This window comes from Thrips palmi, unplaced genomic scaffold (assembly GCF_012932325.1).
Source record: "Thrips palmi isolate BJ-2018 unplaced genomic scaffold, TpBJ-2018v1 HiC_scaffold_5, whole genome shotgun sequence".
Classification (NCBI taxonomy): domain Eukaryota; kingdom Metazoa; phylum Arthropoda; class Insecta; order Thysanoptera; family Thripidae; genus Thrips; species Thrips palmi.
In genome coordinates, this window is record NW_023144632.1 from 5,970,729 (window position 1) to 5,989,160 (window position 18,432).

General features: G+C 59.9%; 2 protein-coding genes across 2 annotated transcripts; one reads left to right on the forward strand and one right to left on the reverse strand.

The window, feature by feature from the left end:
* Window positions 1-114: 114 nt before the first annotated feature.
* Window positions 115-864, reverse strand: LOC117650748 (endocuticle structural glycoprotein SgAbd-2-like). Its single transcript, XM_034394346.1, has 3 exons — window positions 798-864; window positions 560-675; window positions 115-457 (listed from the first exon to the last, which is right to left on the reverse strand). Exons 1-3 carry the CDS (start codon window positions 807-809, stop codon window positions 175-177), a joined length of 411 nt encoding a protein of 136 aa, XP_034250237.1. The 5' UTR covers window positions 810-864; the 3' UTR covers window positions 115-174.
* A 2,166-nt stretch (window positions 865-3,030) lies between these two features.
* Window positions 3,031-4,239, forward strand: LOC117650561 (endocuticle structural glycoprotein SgAbd-2-like). Its single transcript, XM_034394079.1, has 3 exons — window positions 3,031-3,076; window positions 3,158-3,453; window positions 3,537-4,239. Exons 1-3 carry the CDS (start codon window positions 3,065-3,067, stop codon window positions 3,799-3,801), a joined length of 573 nt encoding a protein of 190 aa, XP_034249970.1. The 5' UTR covers window positions 3,031-3,064; the 3' UTR covers window positions 3,802-4,239.
* Window positions 4,240-18,432: the final 14,193 nt, after the last annotated feature.

Sequence of the window (18,432 nt, forward strand, 5' to 3'; positions counted from 1 at the left end):
GTTCATTGATAGGTTCCCAGTTCATCGTACACCTCAGGATTAAGGACTCGACATTAATTTTAAGACTTGTTGAATTTGAATATTTATTGTATAAGCTAACGAGACGATGGGCAAGGCTTAAAGTATATCACAGTTTGGAGGCGGGGACTGGCAGGGATGGCTGCGGATGGCTCTCTACTTCTTGTTGAGCAGGAATCCCTGCTCGTCGTACTGGGCGCCGGAGCGTGCGTCTTCCTGCAGGGAGGCGAGGATCTCGGCGGGGATGGGGGGAGGGGTGGGCAGGTGGGCGCCGGAGGCACGGAAGCCGTTGTCGTCGGCCACGTAGCTCAGGGCGATGGGGGTGCCGTCGGGGGCGGTGTAGGCGAAGCTGCCCTGCTTGGCCGTGGACTCGTCGTTGGTGCCGGGACGGATGACGGTGCCCTCCTCCTGCACCTGGATGCCGTTCTCCGTCTCGAAGCTGCGGGGCAGAACGCGGACGTCAGTGTCGGCTGCTACGCGGTGCCCGGCGGTGCTAACGTCATGGCGGCGCCAGAGAAGACCAAGTCCTACCCGGTCCTACCTGAAGCTGTAGATGCCAGACGGGTCCTGCTGGTGCTGCTGCCTGAGGATGCGGATGACGATGGGACTGGGCTGCTGGGCCTGGATGGCCACGGCCAGGAGCAGCACGGCGGCGATCTGAGCAGGGCGGGGCGGGGCAGGGCGTTAGCTCGGCGTCAGCTCGGCGTTAGCTCGGCGTTAGCTACACGTCACACCGCGTCACGCTGCCGGCGAATGCGGGCGAATGTCGGCGTGCTTACCAGGAGCTTCATGGTGCTGCGGGTGCTGCGGGTGACTGCTGTGCTGGAAGAGGAGGCGGTGTGTGACATCTGCGCGCCGATGCAGTGGCTTTTATACGGCTGCAGTCCGCGGGGCCGCCGTGGTCCAGGGCCCAGGGTCAGCGCGCCGGCCGGGCCGCGCGGAGGGGCAAGGAGAGCCTCCAAATAGAAGAGGACAGGAGCGACCAGTAGCCACCTGGGTCGGCTGTGCCGCGCAGCCGCCGAACTCCAGGCGCGGGTGGCGATGCGGGTTGCCTTACTTTTCCATAAAAGGAGGCGCCGAGTGGGCCTCGGCGCAGCCACGGCGAGGGCGCGATGCGGCCTCAGTTGGCTGTCAGTAAAGTGAGGGGCGCGGCAGCGGGATGAAAACGTTAATCGGTCGGAAGTCTCGGACTGGCGGTGCCTGCATTACCTGCACCGAACTAAAGCTGCTAATGCACACTGTGGCAAAAAGGTACGGAAAATCCTGTTAATTTTTTTGCCAGGATTCTCCGTAGCCCTCTTATCAATATTCTCCGTAGGCTCTTACAGTATTCTCCGTAGGGCCGCACAGTATTCTCTGTAAATCCGCACAGTCTTCTCCGTAGGACCTCGAAGACTGTTTAGTCCTACGGAGATCACTGTGCGGTCCTACGGACAATACTGTGCGGTCCTACAGAAAATACTGTAAGAGCCTACGGAGAATATTGATAAGGGGCCTACGGACAATTACCACAAGCTGTTTACAGAATTTTCCGTAGCTTTCTGCCACAGTGCAGTACCTGAAACCACCCACAAGCAGCCGCCTGAGACACCGTGGAGGGGCCACTGACTAGAATCATGTACAATTGAGTGTGAGTGTGGTGAGTTCTCAATTTAGCCATGCTTTTTGCCTACTTGCAGGCACTCGTCTCACAAAATTGCCTACCGGCGTTTTTCACCTGCAATCTAAGAGAGTGAGAGAGGCTCGACGTGTGAGTGCGAAAGGTGGCAGACCCCTCGGATATTCATTCTTTCGGTCGCCCATGGTCGCCCTATAAGTAACACGCTGGTGTCTTCGCTCCTTGGGATGAGCGTGATCCCTGCGGCTGAATACGGTCAGGGAGACCGACCGGGCCAGTTCGGCACTGTGGCCGCGGCCGCCGACCGAGCGAGGCGTCCCGCGGAGTCCCCAGGAGCGCAGCGCCGCAGCGCCGCGCGGGCCGTCCAGATGCATATCTGGTAATCTAATTAAAGGCGGATGGCCATGACGGATGGGTGGTCCTAAAGGCTCAGGCCCGCGTGGAACCGAGTCTTCACATCAACACTTTGCCCCTGTATGCAAGTGCTCCTCTCCCCACCCTCAGGATGGCAGTGGGTCCGCCACCGCGGCACCTTGCCTCGTAGCCTGGGCAGTGAAATAGCTTGGTTCACACGTGGGCGCTGCGAAAGCCAGTATCTACGGAACGCTATTTTGCTGCACGCACTCTCAAAGCTCTACCCGCTACGGCCTTTCAAAGAAAGGTTCTTGAAGACAAAGTACATTGAGCATGCACCGGCATACACTTGCTTACGAAGAAAATACACTCTGAGATTCACGAACTAATTCTTCGTATAAGAAACTAAATATGCACAAAATACTTAATAAGGTTTTCACCGCGCGGCGGTCGCGACACGCGAAGCGCGCTAACACGCTCGGAGCGCGGATGGACAGGTCGGGTCACACCTTTATTGATCCATCTGACAACTTTATAGCTCCGATTGATCCGGGAGGTCCACTCCACTCCAAACCTTTTTCCGGGACAATCCGCAGCTGGAATTTGCACTTCTCAAAAAGCTTGACTGGCTTCACTGAGGTTCCCCTTTGGAGAACACAAAACGATTTCTCTGTTCGCCAAATGCTGAATTTGGTTCGCTGTTAGTGGAAACGAAAGACTCCATTCAGAGTTTCTTCCCGAGATGTGTATCCCAGCCCCCCTCCAAAAAAAGACGAGAGGTGCGAAATGTAGCTCGGCGGGAGGACGAGGCGGCCGTGTTTCGCAACGCCATTCTGCTCCTGATTTTTGTGAAACGAAAGCAGATTCCCTCCCCCCACCCTCTCCTTCGTGACATGTGTCGGCACTGAACTTTATCGAAGCGGGCCTGTCGCTCAGTTTTTTAGAGCTTCGGTGTTCCGGGCGAAGACGCGCGGCCGAAATGTGGACTGGACTCGTATATAAGGCAAATGCCGCGGCCGGTAGAGCACAGATCTGCGCTCCAGTTCTAGCCGAGAACACCTCTCCTCCGCCAACATGAAGCTCCTGGTAAGCTGCGGCTAGAGCTCTCAGAGTCAAACCACCTCTACCCGTTGCCTCTCCATGACCGCCATGCCCGCCTCCTTCCAGGCCGTGCTGTTCCTCGCCGTGGCGGTGTCCGCCGACGTCCGCGACGCGCTGCGCAACTCCCGCCAGGCCATCATCGTGAACCCGGTCCAGATCCAGAGGCCCCTGCAGCTCGTGGCGCAGCCCGTGCTCATCCAGCCCCAGTTCCAGCAGCGCGCCTTCCAGGTCCAGCCCCAGTTCCAGCAGCAGGTGTTCCAGGTCCAGCCCCAGTTCCAGCAGCAGGCCTACCAGCAGCAGCCCCTGTGGCGCATCCTGCAGCACACCCAGGAGGCCGACGACATCGGCAACTACCGTTTCAAGTGAGTTTGTTTCCCATCAAGAAGTGGTGCGCTGTCGGTTTGCACGCGGAGCTGCCCGTCTCAACCGCCTCGTTCGTTTGCAGCTTCGAGACCGAGAACGGCATCCGCCAGGCCGAGCAGGGCGTCGTCACCAACCCCGGCTCCAACTCCGAGTCCACCGCCAAGCAGGGCAACGTCGCCTACACCGCCCCCGACGGCACCCCCATCTCCCTGAGCTACGTCGCCGACGAGAACGGCTTCCGTGCCTCCGGCGCCCACCTGCCCACCCCTCCCCCCATCCCCGAGGCCATCCTGCGCTCCCTGGAGCAGAACGCCCGCGAGGAGGCCTCCGGCAACTTCAGGAAGTGAGGCGCCGTCAGCCGCCGTGCTGCAGGCTGCTCTCGTTGGTGGACGTGCGGAGCGCGCCGCGGCGCTGCCCGCCGGCGCCAGTGCGTCTGCCATGCGGCACCAGCAGCCGCACGTTTCTAGTCCAGTATCCCACATTGTCCAGGCGCCCTGAGAGACAAACCTGTTCCCGGCCTCTCCCCCCCCCCTCTCTCTTCGCCTCCGTGGGCCCGGCCGCACCTATTCCTTCCAGGATGACCAGTCTATAGTGACAGAGCGGCTCAGCCGCGCATCTCTTGCAAAACCAGGCCTGTGTCGTGCTTTTTTCTCTCTCACTGTATCCCTGTGAATCGAGGCTGTGTGTGTGACGTTGTGTTTGTGTGTGTTTGTGTGTGTATCTTTGTGTGTGTGTGTGTGTGTGTGACGGAGGATCTGTCCGAATAAAGCGACCTTCCCACCTAATATATTTTGACGCTTCCCTAATCCGTGAGTCCCTCATCTTCCCGAGAGTGGCTGTCCTTGTCGACTACGGTCCAATCAATGGAAATCGACCACACTGTCAACACTTGTCACGAAAAAGGTTTCACGTGAGCGGGAATCGTTCTCAACTAAAAAGAACGAGCGCAAAGTGGACGGTGCTCCAACTTGTCTAAACGGCCGGCTGACTCACCCAGGGCCGGTGGCCATCGCTTGCCATCGCTTGCGATCGCTTGCCATCGCTTGCGATCGCTTGCCATCGCTTGCGATCGCTTGCCATCGCTTGCGATCGCTTGCCCGGCCTCCGTTTTGTCCGTTCCATTGACACCGCCACGGGGCCAGGCTGCAGCTGGACGGCGACTCGGTGGCGTTTCATTGATCCAAACACCCGCGGCTACTCTCTGTCAATCAAGACATGGCTGCAAAATAAATTTCCCGAAACAGAATTTCCGAAAATATCTCAATCTCTCAATTTGTTTTGATAATGTTTGTTCCCCTTAAAATAATTTCCAAACACATTATACTAACACAAAAATAAAGTATATGAAATAAAATGAATCAACACGATAAAGAAAATTTCTGCGAATCGCAGTGACCCAGGCTTATTACTTCAAGGTTCGGTTAGGTTAGACTCATGACTCACGTGAGTTGCGCTTCGGGCGTAGCATAATTGTTACTGATTCCATCGGCAGCTATGAGAGGGGAAGGTTCGCGCGACGACCCCGGCCGATACTCCACGCAGTGGCGGCCTCTTCGCGACGAGGATGCTCGCGCGGCCGCTAGGTGGCGCCACCGGGCCGGTCCACTCCGCACGCTCTCGGCCCTCGCAGTGTATCGCAAGCGCTGTCCCAGACTAAGGGTCCACTGAAAAACCAAACGTGGTATAGACCGCACCAACTGGTGTGGTCAAATGGGTGCCATTTTGACCACATCAGTTGGTGCGGTCTAGACCACGTTTGGTGCGTTTGGTGTGGTGACCACACCAAACGTGGCCAAACGTGGTCTAGACCGCACCAAACGTGGCCAAACGTGGTCTAGACCACACCAACTGATGTGGTCAAAATGGCACCCATCTGACCACACCAGTGGTGCGGTCTGGACCACGTTTGGTTTTTCAGTGTCTACGATGCGGAGTACATCGTTTGAACGACCTCTTTCTGTCTGACCTGACCTTCTTCCCTCTTAAATTTTTCAACGATCTCTTTTTGTCAGTCTTAGACTTCTCTTGCATCTCCATTTTTTCTCCGACCGTGTCCCACCTATTTCCAGGAAAGGGGAGTGGGAGGTGGGAGTGGGAGGGCGTGTCACTGCAGACAGGTCCGATTGCGGAATGCGGCTCGTCAAGCAAAGGCACTTGTTGTTCCGAAGCACGAAGTCACTGCCAAGATTTTATGAGCGTTGCTGCTAGTCCGCAGTTCAAGAAGCTTTCGTAGTCGTGGGCACTCGCGCACTGGGTTGCGGCGGGCAAAACCTGTGGTTTGAATCCGGTCCTCTGTTTTACAACGTCCTTTAAAAAAAAAACTGGCAAGTCCTGATGACGCAGTGGCTGTATCCTAGCCAAACTGTGTAAATTATATAGTTTTGTCTCAACCGTACTAGGCCAATGGGGGCAAGACACCAGTAAATTCTGACGTATGCAAAGTATGGAGGTTCCCTTTCGTACGTATGGTCGGTTCGCGTCGTATGCGTGCTGCGGTGCCAGAGGGTGACACAACGCCCTGGACTCGGGGCGTCAAGAAGACGTCATTCCAGCGCGGCGCCTCTCGCACTCGCCGCCCGCGCCGAGCCCCTCCTTCCTCACTCGCTCCGCAACTTGACTTTCTTCTGATTGCTTGTCGGTTGCCGAGCGTGGCGTGGCGTGGCGTGCCGGGCAGTGCCGCCCCAGCAATGCCACTTGGCTGGCATCTTGGCGTCCCGGACCGCCAGGCAACTTGGAATCGTACGCAAGTCAAACAAGGCTCGTTGAGTTAGTGAACTCGGGGCCCGACTGGCAGCCGCCTAAAAATGATTAGCTGGGGTGTTCCTGCGGTCCTGCGTCCGGCGCGCTGCGGAGAGGGCGGCCTATCAGGCCAGTGGTGGGACATCTTGGAGCGCAAGACTGTCCATGTGGCTATGACTCCTGTCCGACCACAAGCGCACGACGACTCTTGGGAATCGTTCGGCAGGCCAACCAGCCTGGCACGCATTTGCTGGCCCATGTGTCCCAAGTGAGGCACTGCTCGCCCAGGGCTGCCGAGGCGCGCGTAGCGCGGGTCAGGTCGCGGTGCAGGCCCATTCAGGGTCCGGTCGGGTCGGGGTCCGGCGCGGCGGCTGGCCACGCGGCGATAGCGTGATAGGGCCCTGATCCCGCCGCACGGCCCTTCAGCGCGCCTCCGCGCTGTTCCGAGAGGCAGCGCTCCGAGAGCGGTTCACGGAAGGGAAAAGCAGTACCTGCTATTATTCCGAGACCCGGCCAGGAAAAAAGGGGTGTCCGCATACCGCACATCCCTGACAGGAGGGTCCCGATAATCTCTCCTCGTCACGCTCGGCTAAGGCCGCCTCCGTTCGGGCTCTTCACGGAACTGTTCTGTACAGTCCCGGTGACGTATGGCACGGATGTCGATCGGAGCAAAGCAAACTACACCCCGTCTCGTGCTCTGCACCCTCTATTGATTGGGCGAGATGGTGTGAACTCAGAAAATCAGAGACACCATAGTCCCCCATTTGTAAATTTGCACCAAAAGGGACGAATTTGTATTTGTACTCATACACTTAGACAGTGCACCGAACGAGGGCGGCTGGTTCATGACGTGGGCGGCGACGATGAAGCCATTTTGGGCGACAGCACAATGAAGGACGCTGGCCTGGGCAGGGCGGCCAGGTGGCTCAGCCAGGCTCCCTGCACAATGCCCCGTGACTCTGCGACCGAGACTGCGCCCTGGCCACGATATTGGCGTCCGCTGGGGCGTCCCAGTGACGCCACGGCCCTGACCCGGCTTAAGTCCTTACCGGTCCTTGCCGGACATTCATCGGAGTACATCGTTTGTACGACCCCTTTTCGTCCGACCTGGCAATGTGCGCATGGTGTAAAGTCGCGTATGCACTGCTTAGCTTATATCAGCCCCCTCACCACTCGGCAAAACAACATATCGAGGGGTCGACAACTCCCCTTAGCCGTGTACGAGGGAGTATACGTCAGTAAAGTAATATACGGTAATATATAGTAATATATGGTAACATAGGGGTAATAGGAAGGCAAAATTGTGGTAATATACAAGTAATATATGAATATATAGGTAATACACAGGTAACATAGCTACCGCGTACGAGGTAATATGAGTTGTCGACCCCTCGCAACATATGGTATCCACAACGGAGTCATATGCGCTACTCTCTTTTAAATTTGGTTTAAAATAAAATTAAAAATTCAAACCCTACGACCCTTTCTCCCCGCAATGGTGTTCGAGCCGCCTGCTTAACTTCGGTGTTCGGATGGGAACCGGTGTATCCAGGCTTTAAACTGCTACCGCATAGTTCAGCTTCTGGAGGACCGCTATAGCCTTCCACACATGAAGGACCGCCTTATGAGGGCAGCCGGCGATCGTAGGGTGACAGAGATAGAGAGACAGAGAGAGATAGAAAAGGACTTTGGTGTTCGTCACGGGCCTGGTGCTCGCGTAGTACCCCACCGGGGTGTCCGCCGGGGACGAGGCCGGGGAGCGGTGGCGAAGGGGCGATTGCCCCCTTGTGAGATTCCCTTAACGTCCGATATAAGGCAACCAGCATGATATGCTCCTAGGTAGGCAAAATGTACACAATCGCCCCTCTTGTCGGGGACTCCTTAAACCGCGCCTGCCACTTCTCTCGTGGTTTTACGGAATGACAGGAGTCCGGCATCATGCCCACCAAAATAACGAGTGGCAGCCCCTCGGCTGGTCCTCGAGGCGCAGGGCGCAGGGCGGACAGGGCCGTGCCCTCGCGGGCGCCTCGCCCCTCCAATCCTTGGCCACCCATGGCATGGCCGGGCCGAGCTCCAGGCTGAGCCGGCCGCGCTCCACTTTCAGAGCACGGCCCGCTTACGCACTTACAAGGCGTCTTTGATGGCGAGGCGGTGTTTGGTGTGTCGCAGCTCGCAGCCCGCGGCGGAAGACGAAGAAGGGGGTGAAGTGCGCGAACAACGCGGCGAATGCGGGGCAAGGACGGGCCGCGGGATCGCGACACCTCAAACGGAGGGAAGAACCTCGCTCCAGAGGCCTAGCAGCCAGTCGTCATCATCATCATCATCATCATCATCATCATCATCAGCGCTGTTAGGCCTCAGCAGACCTCTAGCATTCGAGTAAGCAGCTACTGTGGGACGATGCAAAATTTTTGTCACGGCGACCAAATGGTGCATGGCATTCTCGTCACTTTGAAATGATGACAATTTATCACAAATTCATGACGGTTTTATCAAAGCTCCTATACTTTATTGCATATTGGCGACGGCAATATTCTCGTGAGAAAAATTAGCCTTGACTTGTTTGCCAGCAAACCCAAAAATTTTCCCGTCGCAGAATCGCGTGCGAGCATTAGGTTGCAGTGGTGTCGTCACGGCTAACCTGCATGATGCGCTCCCACTGGGAAAGCCCTTCACAGGCGCGTAGGGGGTAGGCAGTGGTGTCTGCCGGCAACCGCATGATGCCCGCCAGCCGGGAAAGCCTCAAGGGGCAGTGGTGTCGTCACGGCTAACCTGCATGATGCGCTCCCACCGGGAAAGCCCTTCACAGGGCGCCGTGGTGCGGACGGACGAGACCTCCCCCCCGCATGAGCGCCCCACTGCCGGCAACGAGCCCTTGCAAAGGGAGCGTGCGTGGGGTGCGTGCGCTCTGGCCGGGATCGAGCCGGACGACCGTCACCGCAGGACGCCCACCGAGGCCCGTCCCCCGCATTGAGGCCGGCACGAGCGCCGTCACAGAGGCGTCAGAGGGTGCAAGGCGTCTCCGACGGCCCACCGAGGCCGTCACCGAGGCCGTCACCGAGGCCGTCACCGAGGCCGTCACCGAGGCCGTCACCGAGCCGAGACCGTCACCGAGGCCGTCACCGAGGCCGTCACCGAGGCCGTCACCGAGGCCGTCACCGAGGCCGGTCACCGAGGCCGTCACCGAGGCCGTCACCGAGGCCGTCACCGAGGCCGTCACCGAGGCCGTCACCGAGGCCGTCACCGAGGCCGTCACCGAGGCCGTCACCGAGGCCGTCACCGAGGCCGTCACCGAGGCCGTCACCGAGGCCGTCACCGAGGCCGTCACCGAGGCCGTCACCGAGGCCGTCACCGAGGCCGTCACCGAGGCCGTCACCGAGGCCGTCACCGGGACGCGGCGACGCGGGCACTGGACGCGCATTACGCCGATCAGGGCACGTCGGCGACGTGCCGGCCGTGCAGAGGCCTTGGGTGATTGGTTCGCCTCCATCCGTCCCTGCGGCCTGCGGCACGCATGCGGCACGCCCACCCACACCGACAGCAAGCGTCGGCGACCCCTACACCGCAAGGTGGACGGAGGGAGGGGAAGGGTGACGTCGATTCTCGCGAGTAAAGTTTTCGATGCGTCTAAAGTGCGGATCGAGCTGATCCGCGAACCGCAGCTAATGGCGACCAAACGCGGAGGAAGCGGCCTGGAGGCCGTGGAGGGGGTCGCTAAGTACGATTGCAGTCTGGCGGCCGGGGCGCGCGGCCGCACCCGCACGAGCACCCTCCAGCGCGCGCCAGCGCCACGCGGACAACGCCATCCGGCAGGGCCGCCCTCCAGTCGCCCGGGCGCACGGGGCCGCCACCGGCCTAAGCGCCCCCCACTCCGCGGCGGGGGCCGCCTGCAAACCAGACTCGTCACCGGGACTCTCCCGCACGACTTCAGGTGTGCTCGTCTGCACGTCCTGCAACCCTGCTCCGGCGCAACCAATCCGCGGCGGGGGCAGTCTCGCCTACAAAAACCAGAACGCACTCGAATCGCTGGCGGGATAATAACCCCTGCGAAACGCGTAGGGTGCTCTGTCTGCAGTCCTGACCTCACTGACTCCCGGCGTGACAAGCCAGTCCGCAGCCGAGGATCCGCAGCTCCTTGCCTTCCGACCGAAGTGACCAAAGTAAGCGGCAAACTTCAACTGCGCGCCGATGGCGTGAGGCTGTTAAAAGCTAACCATAGCTGAAAAATCTGCCGTGAGGTTGGTGCGGTGGGACTGGTTTTGATGCGCGGTGAGCCTCGATTGCGCTGCCACGGCGGCAGCCTCTGCGGGCGCGCCACTGGGAAGAAGAACCTCCTCTCACTGGATTGATTTCCAAGAGCGTATTTCGGCATGAAGGTGTGGACATTGTCCCTTTAATCGCCTGGGATGGCGGGAAATTTCAAGGCTCCTGTTTTGCCATGACACGTTGTTGTCTCGTCTGAACGCAGGCCACTCAGCTTGCACCTGTAAGTGCCCTTGCTAACTAGCACACGGAGACCAACTCCTGAGTACGTTTGATCGGCTGATGTAAAGTCCCCCCACTCCTCCTCCCTCCACTGTGAAAATTTGAGTCATCACTTGATGACAATTTCAAGGCTAATTTTCCTTACAACAATGTCATCAAAAAAATTGATGACATTGTTGTCACGCCCATGCAATAAGTATAGGAGCTTTGATGAAAATGACATCAATTTGTGACGAGATTGTCATAATTCGAAATTGACGAAAATGTCATCCGCGTTTTCGTCATAAAGTGATGACAAATTTTCACAGTGTCAGCGACAATGGCAGATGGACGGAGGCCGCACTCTGTGGGAGTGGCAGGGCAGGTGTGCACTGAGCACCGCACTGTGCAAACTGTGTCGGCCACTTTCCGAACTCAATTGCTGGTTTGCTCGCCAGCGACGGCCCGCCTCGTTCTGGCTCCAATAAGTTCTAAGGCGAACTCGTCACCGCCACCGGCGGCGGACTGGCGGCGGGGGCGGGCCGCCGCCGAGATCAAGCAGTCCGAATCCAAACGAACAAGTCGGCGGGTCGGAAGGGGTGAGAGTCAGGCCGCCAGCGCGGCGGGGCGGCCGTCGCCGTCGCCACAACGTATTTCTTCCTCGCATTCTATCTTCGTGCATGGCCAGTGCCTCTCGTCAGCCCCGCCGTGGCACGCGCGCGCCTCGCGCCGCCTCCTCTTTGTGTCACTGGATACGCGGTGTGGGAGGCGAGGCGAGGCGAGGCGAGGCGTCGCGGCTCTTAATTTTCGCCGCCCCTTTCGTTCCGTTCTCGTTTGGGCCGCACCCCGCCGCGGCAGGCAGACGGGCGCTCAACTTCCTCAACGCCGAGGCGGCGGCGGCGTCCCGGGCGTCTCGGTCCTCGAAGGCGCGGCTGCGCTCACCCGGCAGTGTCGACGCGATACACATTTCGAAGCGAGTCCTCGGCGTTCTTTGGTCCGCCCCCCACCCCCGCTGCTTGCCGCTCGGCTTGCCCTGCCAGCTCTCCGAAGCAAACGGCAAGATTCCATCAATTTGGAATCAGGTGGCCCGGCCTGGCCCGGCCCGGCCCACTCCGTGCAGCGCCATTTTTCTCATCGGCAGAGGCACACAGTTGATTTAGCCAAGTGGCTTTGACTCAGACCCGCCCCGCCCCGCGGAACAGGACGGCCGGCACGGTAATCTGTGTGCGCCGTGCCGCGGCATGCGCGTGCTGGCGCTGACTGGCGCTGGCTGGCGGAAGGGCCAAGGGCCCACGCACGCCACACGGTGTGCTCGGCGAAGGCCGCCTTGTCGTCGTCCGGCACGCCCCGCTCACCACCCCAACGAGTGCCTTCGGGCCTTCGGGTCGCCGTCGGCGGCTCGGCGATCCGACCGTCCCGACTAGCGCATCACAAACTGCTTCACCGAACCGACGTGAGAGAGGCTTTCCGTGTGTGGGGTTTCACAAAGGGAAGTCCGCTGACGAGACGTCCGCTCCCATAATGAACCGTTAGACGGACGGTCCGATAAAAGTGAAGGACGCGAGTTTGAAGTCCTCTGAAATTCAAGTCTGGCTCTCAAAATATCCATATTCACATTCCGTATTTGAAACCGTCAGTCATGGCGCGGGGCGCGGCAGCCCGCAGCTCGTCGCGGCCGGCACGCCGCGCCCGGCATGTGACGTTGCTTGCGCGGCAACGCGGTGGCCCGGCCATGGCCCGACTCCTCCCCGGCCGTGTGTGCTGTGCGCCCAGTTTGTTGGTCCGAAGTCCGCAGCAAGACAAACGTGCGGAGGCCGCGCCGCCGTCTCCGCTGCAACTCCACTTCCTCGTGGCGGTGGCGGCCCCAGTAGTCCTGCCACGCCGCGGCCTCGCCTTGGAAGGCGGTGTCCCCCCGGCCGGCGTGGCGGACGCGGGGCAGGGCCTCCCCGACGGCCTCGCCTCGCCGGGGATTAACGGGGATTCTCTTCGGCTGCCAATAACGGCACCTGCCCACACTGAAAAACCAAACGTGGTCCAGACCGCACCGCTGGTGTGGTCAGATGGGTGCCATTTTGACCGCATCAGTTGTGTGGTATAGACCACGGTTCGGCCACGATTGGTGCGGTCTAGACCACGTTTGACCCGTTGGTGTGGTCTAGACGCCCAAACGCCCCAAACGGTGGTCTAGACCACACCAACTGATGCGGTCAAAATGGCTCCATTCGACCACACCAATTGGTGCGGTCTAGACCGCGTTTGATTTTTTAGTGCAGCCACGGAGCGGCGGACTGGCCGGCAAGGGCGCAGCGCACCCTCAAAAATGACCACATCGTCTCTGCCACCGCAGGAAGAATATTGCTTTGAAACAGCGCATTTGCCCCGTTTTCCGACGTGCAACCTGGGAAACGTTGACGGGAAATTGGTGTTTTATAATTGGCTTTCCGCCTGCGAGGTAGGCACCGCTGCCACTGATGGTCGCAGGACCTCACGTGGGGGTGTCGCGGGCCTAGGAGGGGATCTTCGAGTCTCGTAGGGGTGCGGCGGACCTTGCAAATGTCTTTTGGGAGGGGTTGCCGCGGGTCTCAAGAGGCTGTCATGGTGGCCCCCGTTACAGTGGATCTCACGGCTGTCTTTGCGAGGGTGGCGGGATTCCACGGATACTTCCGCGAGGTCAGTGGCACTCCCGCGAGTACTGCTAGTCCCGCGACACCCCCTCGACAGGTCCTGCCGCCCTCAGTGGCACCGGGTGCCTACCTCGTAGGCGCAAAATCCAATTACAAAACACCAATTATCTCCGTACCTAGACGTTTGCGCCCGCTAGTTCATGGGTGAAAAATGGTCCCCTAGGGATGCCCAAACTGCCTGCAAATTATTGACAGATTGAGGAAACTCACCCTGTATTGCTTGGAAACCGCGCATTTTGCCCCGTTTTCAACGGACGGTGCCAAGCTCTGGGAACGAAACGTTTCACGGGTGAAACAAAGGCATTAAAATTATGCCCTTTAAGGGCGTAAACGATTTACGCCCTTAAAGGGCATAAATCGTGAATGCCTTTGGAAAGGGCATTAAAATTTTGCTTGAAATTCCTATGCGATTTATGCCCTTGAGAAGGGCGTAAAAGAGTATTTATGCCCTAAAGGGCGTAATTTTTATGCCTTTGTTTTACCAGTGTTCTTGTTTCGAGAACATACTTCTCTGGGTGCGAGGCGTATCCAAACTGCTCCAGGGAGAGGGGAGTTTAACTTTTCGCCAACTTACGGGGCGGAGGCCGGAGAGAGCTGCGAATTGCCTACCCATCTTGTGGGTCAGCCCCTTGCTACGCCTCTAGAAGAAAGGGGCCGCACACCCACGATAACCTTTCTCCGTACTGCTGCGTTTCCCCCTCGGCCCGAAGCCGCCACACCCTTTCAAATTATTTTGAGAAATGTTTTACTAAGTATTCTCAATTATATATTGAGGCTGATCTTAGAAATAAAATGGTTGTAATTACGAAGCAATTGCTTCGTAAGCAATTGCTTCTTAAGCAATTGCTTCGTAAGCAATTGCTTCTTAAGCAATTGCTTCGTAAGCAATTGCTTCTTAAGCAATTGCTTCGTAAGCAATTGCTTCTTAAGCAATTGCTTCTTAAGCAATTGCTTCGTAAGCAATTGCTTCTTAAGCAATTGCTTCGTAAGCAATTGCTTCGTAATACAAAGCTAAATAGTTGACTAGCTGCAGGTGAGGTTTCTGGCGCGCGTCCGCTTTCTGCAAAGCCCCTGCCGGTCGCGGCGTAGGCACCCCGCTCCGTCCCCGTGCTCCGCGGGCTTGCCTACCCCCGACTCGACAGGCGCTTTGCAGTTGCTCTGCAGTTGCAGTCCGCGGTCCGCCGAGCGCCGCGGGGCCGGCGGCAGGGTGAGGCGAGGTCCTTTAGCTGTCTGTCTGTCTGTCTGTCTGTCTGTCTGTCTGTCTTCTCTGTCTGTCTGTCTGTCTGTCTGTCTGTCTCTGTCTGTCTGTCTGTCTGTCTGCTGTCTGTCTGTCTGTCTGTCTGTCTGTCTGTCTGTCTGTCTGTCTGTCTGTCTGTCTGTCTGTCTGTCTGTCTGTCTGTCTGTCTGTCTGTCTGTCTGGCTGGCTGGCCGGCCGGCCGCGCCCTGCTTGCCTGCTGTGGTACCCACCCACGTGTCTCGCCGCGACATCGCGCCCCGGGCCGTGTGACCTGCCCGGCCGGCTTGGCCCGCTAGCCGAGATGAAACAACAACAGGCTGCCCCGTGCAAAAGAAAAATCCGCTTCCAGGACGGCGGCGGCATCGGCGGCCGGGATACGCTGGGCCCAACGGCATATGTCCAGCCTCGCGTCCTCGACACCGGTTCTCCGGGTGCTCGGGCGGATAGTTAGTGTGTTTCCGGGGAAAGTGTTTTGGTCCTTCCGCTAGATCCGCGTCGCGAACTTCTCGAAACTTCACGACCAGAATCGTGCTTAGTGGCCCGGACAGAGGATACCGCTCCGATCATAAGACTTTTTGTGTGCTTTCCCAATTTAATTTTAATTCCTTTTCTTTCTGTCTGAGGAATAACAAGCACACTGCAGTATTTGACTGCAGTTTAGCTATAAGACTGTAAGATCTAACGGTTGACATGGGTATGAATTCCTAGCACCTTCCTCTGGTTGGGAATTTGGGTGATTAAAAATGTAATGTCCAAAATGTATTCCCATACGTTTTCTGCCACTTCTTGATGGTGCAGTGAAAATGTGAGGGCGATTGAGCCAAGGATTGAGCTGGCCCGGGGGCTGGTCGGCGTCACCCCCACCTGCGGGCGAGGATCATGCCCTTGCGTCACACCGTGGCGAGCGTGGGCGAGCGCAAGGCGAACCGAAGCAAAGTGGCACTTCAAAAAAGCGCTGAAGATCCTGACTTGAGGAACTTCCCCTTGAATTTCTTTCAGTCTGTGGGGCCTGTGCGGCCTGTGGGCCTGTCGGGGCTGTGGGGCCTGTGGGGGCTGTGGGGTGCAAGTTGGCCACGCCGAGGGCTGCGCTCTGCGGTCGGTCAGCGCTGCGGTGGCGTTGGCGTGAGTGGGCAGTTCGATGAGGAGCCTCGATCTCTGCCTCGATCTCGGCCTCGGTCTCGGCCTCGGCCCCAATCACTCCTTAATCCGCCACATTGTCCGCAGTCGGGGATCGTGATCGCGTTCGTGCAAATGGCTCTGCCCCGCCCCGGCCCGCCCCGCCCCGCCCCGCCATGCCCCTCCTGGTGCGCTGCGGGGCGGGGCGGGGCGGGGCGGGAGGCTGCACGCTCCAGCCTTGGTCCCAGCCCCCAGCCCACGCGCGACACACGCCTTGCCGGTGCTCCAAGACCCGTCACACTCCTTTGGACGTCGATCGACGTTCGAACGGAATGAGACTTACTCTCACCCACTGAGAGGCGAGTCCCGCTGAAACGAATGTGAAGTCGTCTTCAAACGCGCGTGGAAAGATTACAGTTCTGGCGAGCGTCTGACGTAGCAAGACCGGCGGGAGACGACCGCGGCGGGAAGCGAGTGCGGCCGATGAGCGGCCGAAGCTAATGCGATTCGCGGGGAGGGGGAGGAGGAGGGGAGGGGGCTGCAAGAGTTTGCGACGAGGCAGCAGGGCACGCGGCCACTTTGGGCCCCGCAGGCCACAGGGCCGCGAGGGCTCCGAGAGGGCCGGCCGGCGCGGGGCGTCGCAGACGGCGAGACGGCTGGCGGGCCGCGATCCGGCTGCGGGGAAAAGGGTGGGGGGTGGGGGGGGGGGGTGCAGGTGGCGAGGCGCGCGGCGGGGAGGCAAGGAGTCGCGCAAGCGTGCCAAATGCTGTTTGGAATGCCTAACTACCGGATGGCCCCAGATGGGCACGGCTGACGGGCGCCTAACTGAATGCGGGACGTAAGTCGCCTCGCCCAGGGGCGGGGCGGGGCGGGGCGGGGCGGGGCGGGCGAAGGGCACCCCTAAGCCCGGCCATGATGCGCCATCGCCCGGCCCCGTAATGTCATCAGCGCGCTGACGTTGTGCTCCAGAGATTACGCTCTCCATTTAATAATGAACGTGTTCCGTCGAAAGCGGCGCTGATGGGTCGGGGGGCCCCGACGGGGTCGCAGCATCCACGTCACCGATGCGGGCTAATGAACAATCTGCAGCGACTCGACGCCACGCGCCCCTGCCTCTTTTTCTTCCCCGGGCCAAGGAGTGCGAGAGAGACAGAGAAGAAAGATGAGATTGTAATGAGCCTGCATGGAAGCCCCTCGAAAGCGCCAAATAGCGTTAACGCGCGTTCTAGGCAAAAGGTCAGCGCAAGCGCGTCGGACGGGGGCCGGGGGCGAGGTGGTTTCTGGAGTGCTGCAGCACGCTGCGGCGCGTGCGGCCTGCCTGGCCCCGTTCCACCCCGTTCTCAGATGAAACTCGCTGCTGCATATGCATGTCCGGGCGAGATGCTGGTCCAGAGTCCAGAGGTACGGCGTGATTCGGCTGCCCGCCTTGGCAGTGGGGCGGAGACGTCCGAAGCAGGGCAACACGACGACGACGGCACGCGCCATCTGGCCGCGCAAAGCGGGATCAAATTTCTACCGGCAGGTTTCTTTCTTTTACAAAAAATAAAAGTGTGGAAAATGTAGAAACGAAGACTCGGCACAGCAGTGGTGCTGCTCTGCTTGCTTTGGCCGCAAAAACAGCAGTGTGGCGGCAAGCCGGCATGCCTTGCGGAGGGGGGGGGAGGCGTGCCGAGGCAGGGCATCGAATAACCCATGCCCAGACGAGACGGCTTGGCTCTCGGCGCGGGTACCTTTCGGTGCGAGTTCGCGGACGTCGAACCCGGGTCGAGCTTCGGCCGCCCCTCGGACACCTCGAGGCCGTGGGGCTCGCGGTGGCCGTCGTGCAGAGGGCAGCGAAGGCCAACGAAGCTGTGAGACTGTCGGCCTGGCCCCCCGGTTCGGTGCCACGGCCACGGGGTGCGCCGCTCTCTGCCCGCGCGGTGTCGACGCTCACCATCACCTTGCTCATTTTCCCGTCGCCCTTGTTGGCGACAGGGTCGTGACATTGCCGCCTGCTTTTCGGCCCTCGCCTCGCCTCGCCGGCATTGCCGGGCATTGCCAGCATCGGCGGGATGAGGTTGACGAACCGGCAGCGTGACGCGCGGAGCGCGGACGCCTTCAACGTTTCCAAAACGGTCCACAACCCCGAAAACGTGCGTCGCCGCCCCCTTCCCCCTCCCCCTCCCCCTCCTCGACCTTGGCCGCCTAATGCGCGCGAGGAGGCGCCGCTGCGGCCGGCCCGCTTGGCCATGCTTGGCCATGCACGGCGTGTCGGTGGCGGACGGCCCCGCGCGCCCCGCGGCACAGGTGCGCGGCGGGGGCGGGTCTGCGGCGGCACGGCGGCGGCACGGCCTCGCCCTTGCACCGTCCGGCGTGCCGCACTGCTCCGCCACGGCCAGCCCCTGTGCCGCGCGGTGCGTAATGACCCGGCCAGCGTCCATCATAAGTGACAGAAATTGCGCGTCCCCCGTAATTCGCCCATTACCCGTGCTGACCGGACTCCACGGCGGCCGAGCCGTGCGGCCGAGCCGTGGCGGTGCGGTGCATTACCGAAAGGCCCGAAAGGCGGACCAGGCCCCCGCCAGGCGCCGCCAAAAAGACAGAACGTCGCCGCTCACCTTTGTCCGCCGCGCCGCCGCCCCCGCCACCGCGCGCCCACGCGTTGCTTTCGGGGTGCGCAGTGTGTGCTCGCGGTCTTTGGCGGCGCCTCGCGCAGACGGCCCTGCCCTGCCGCTCGGCCCGGCTGTGCCCGGCTGTGC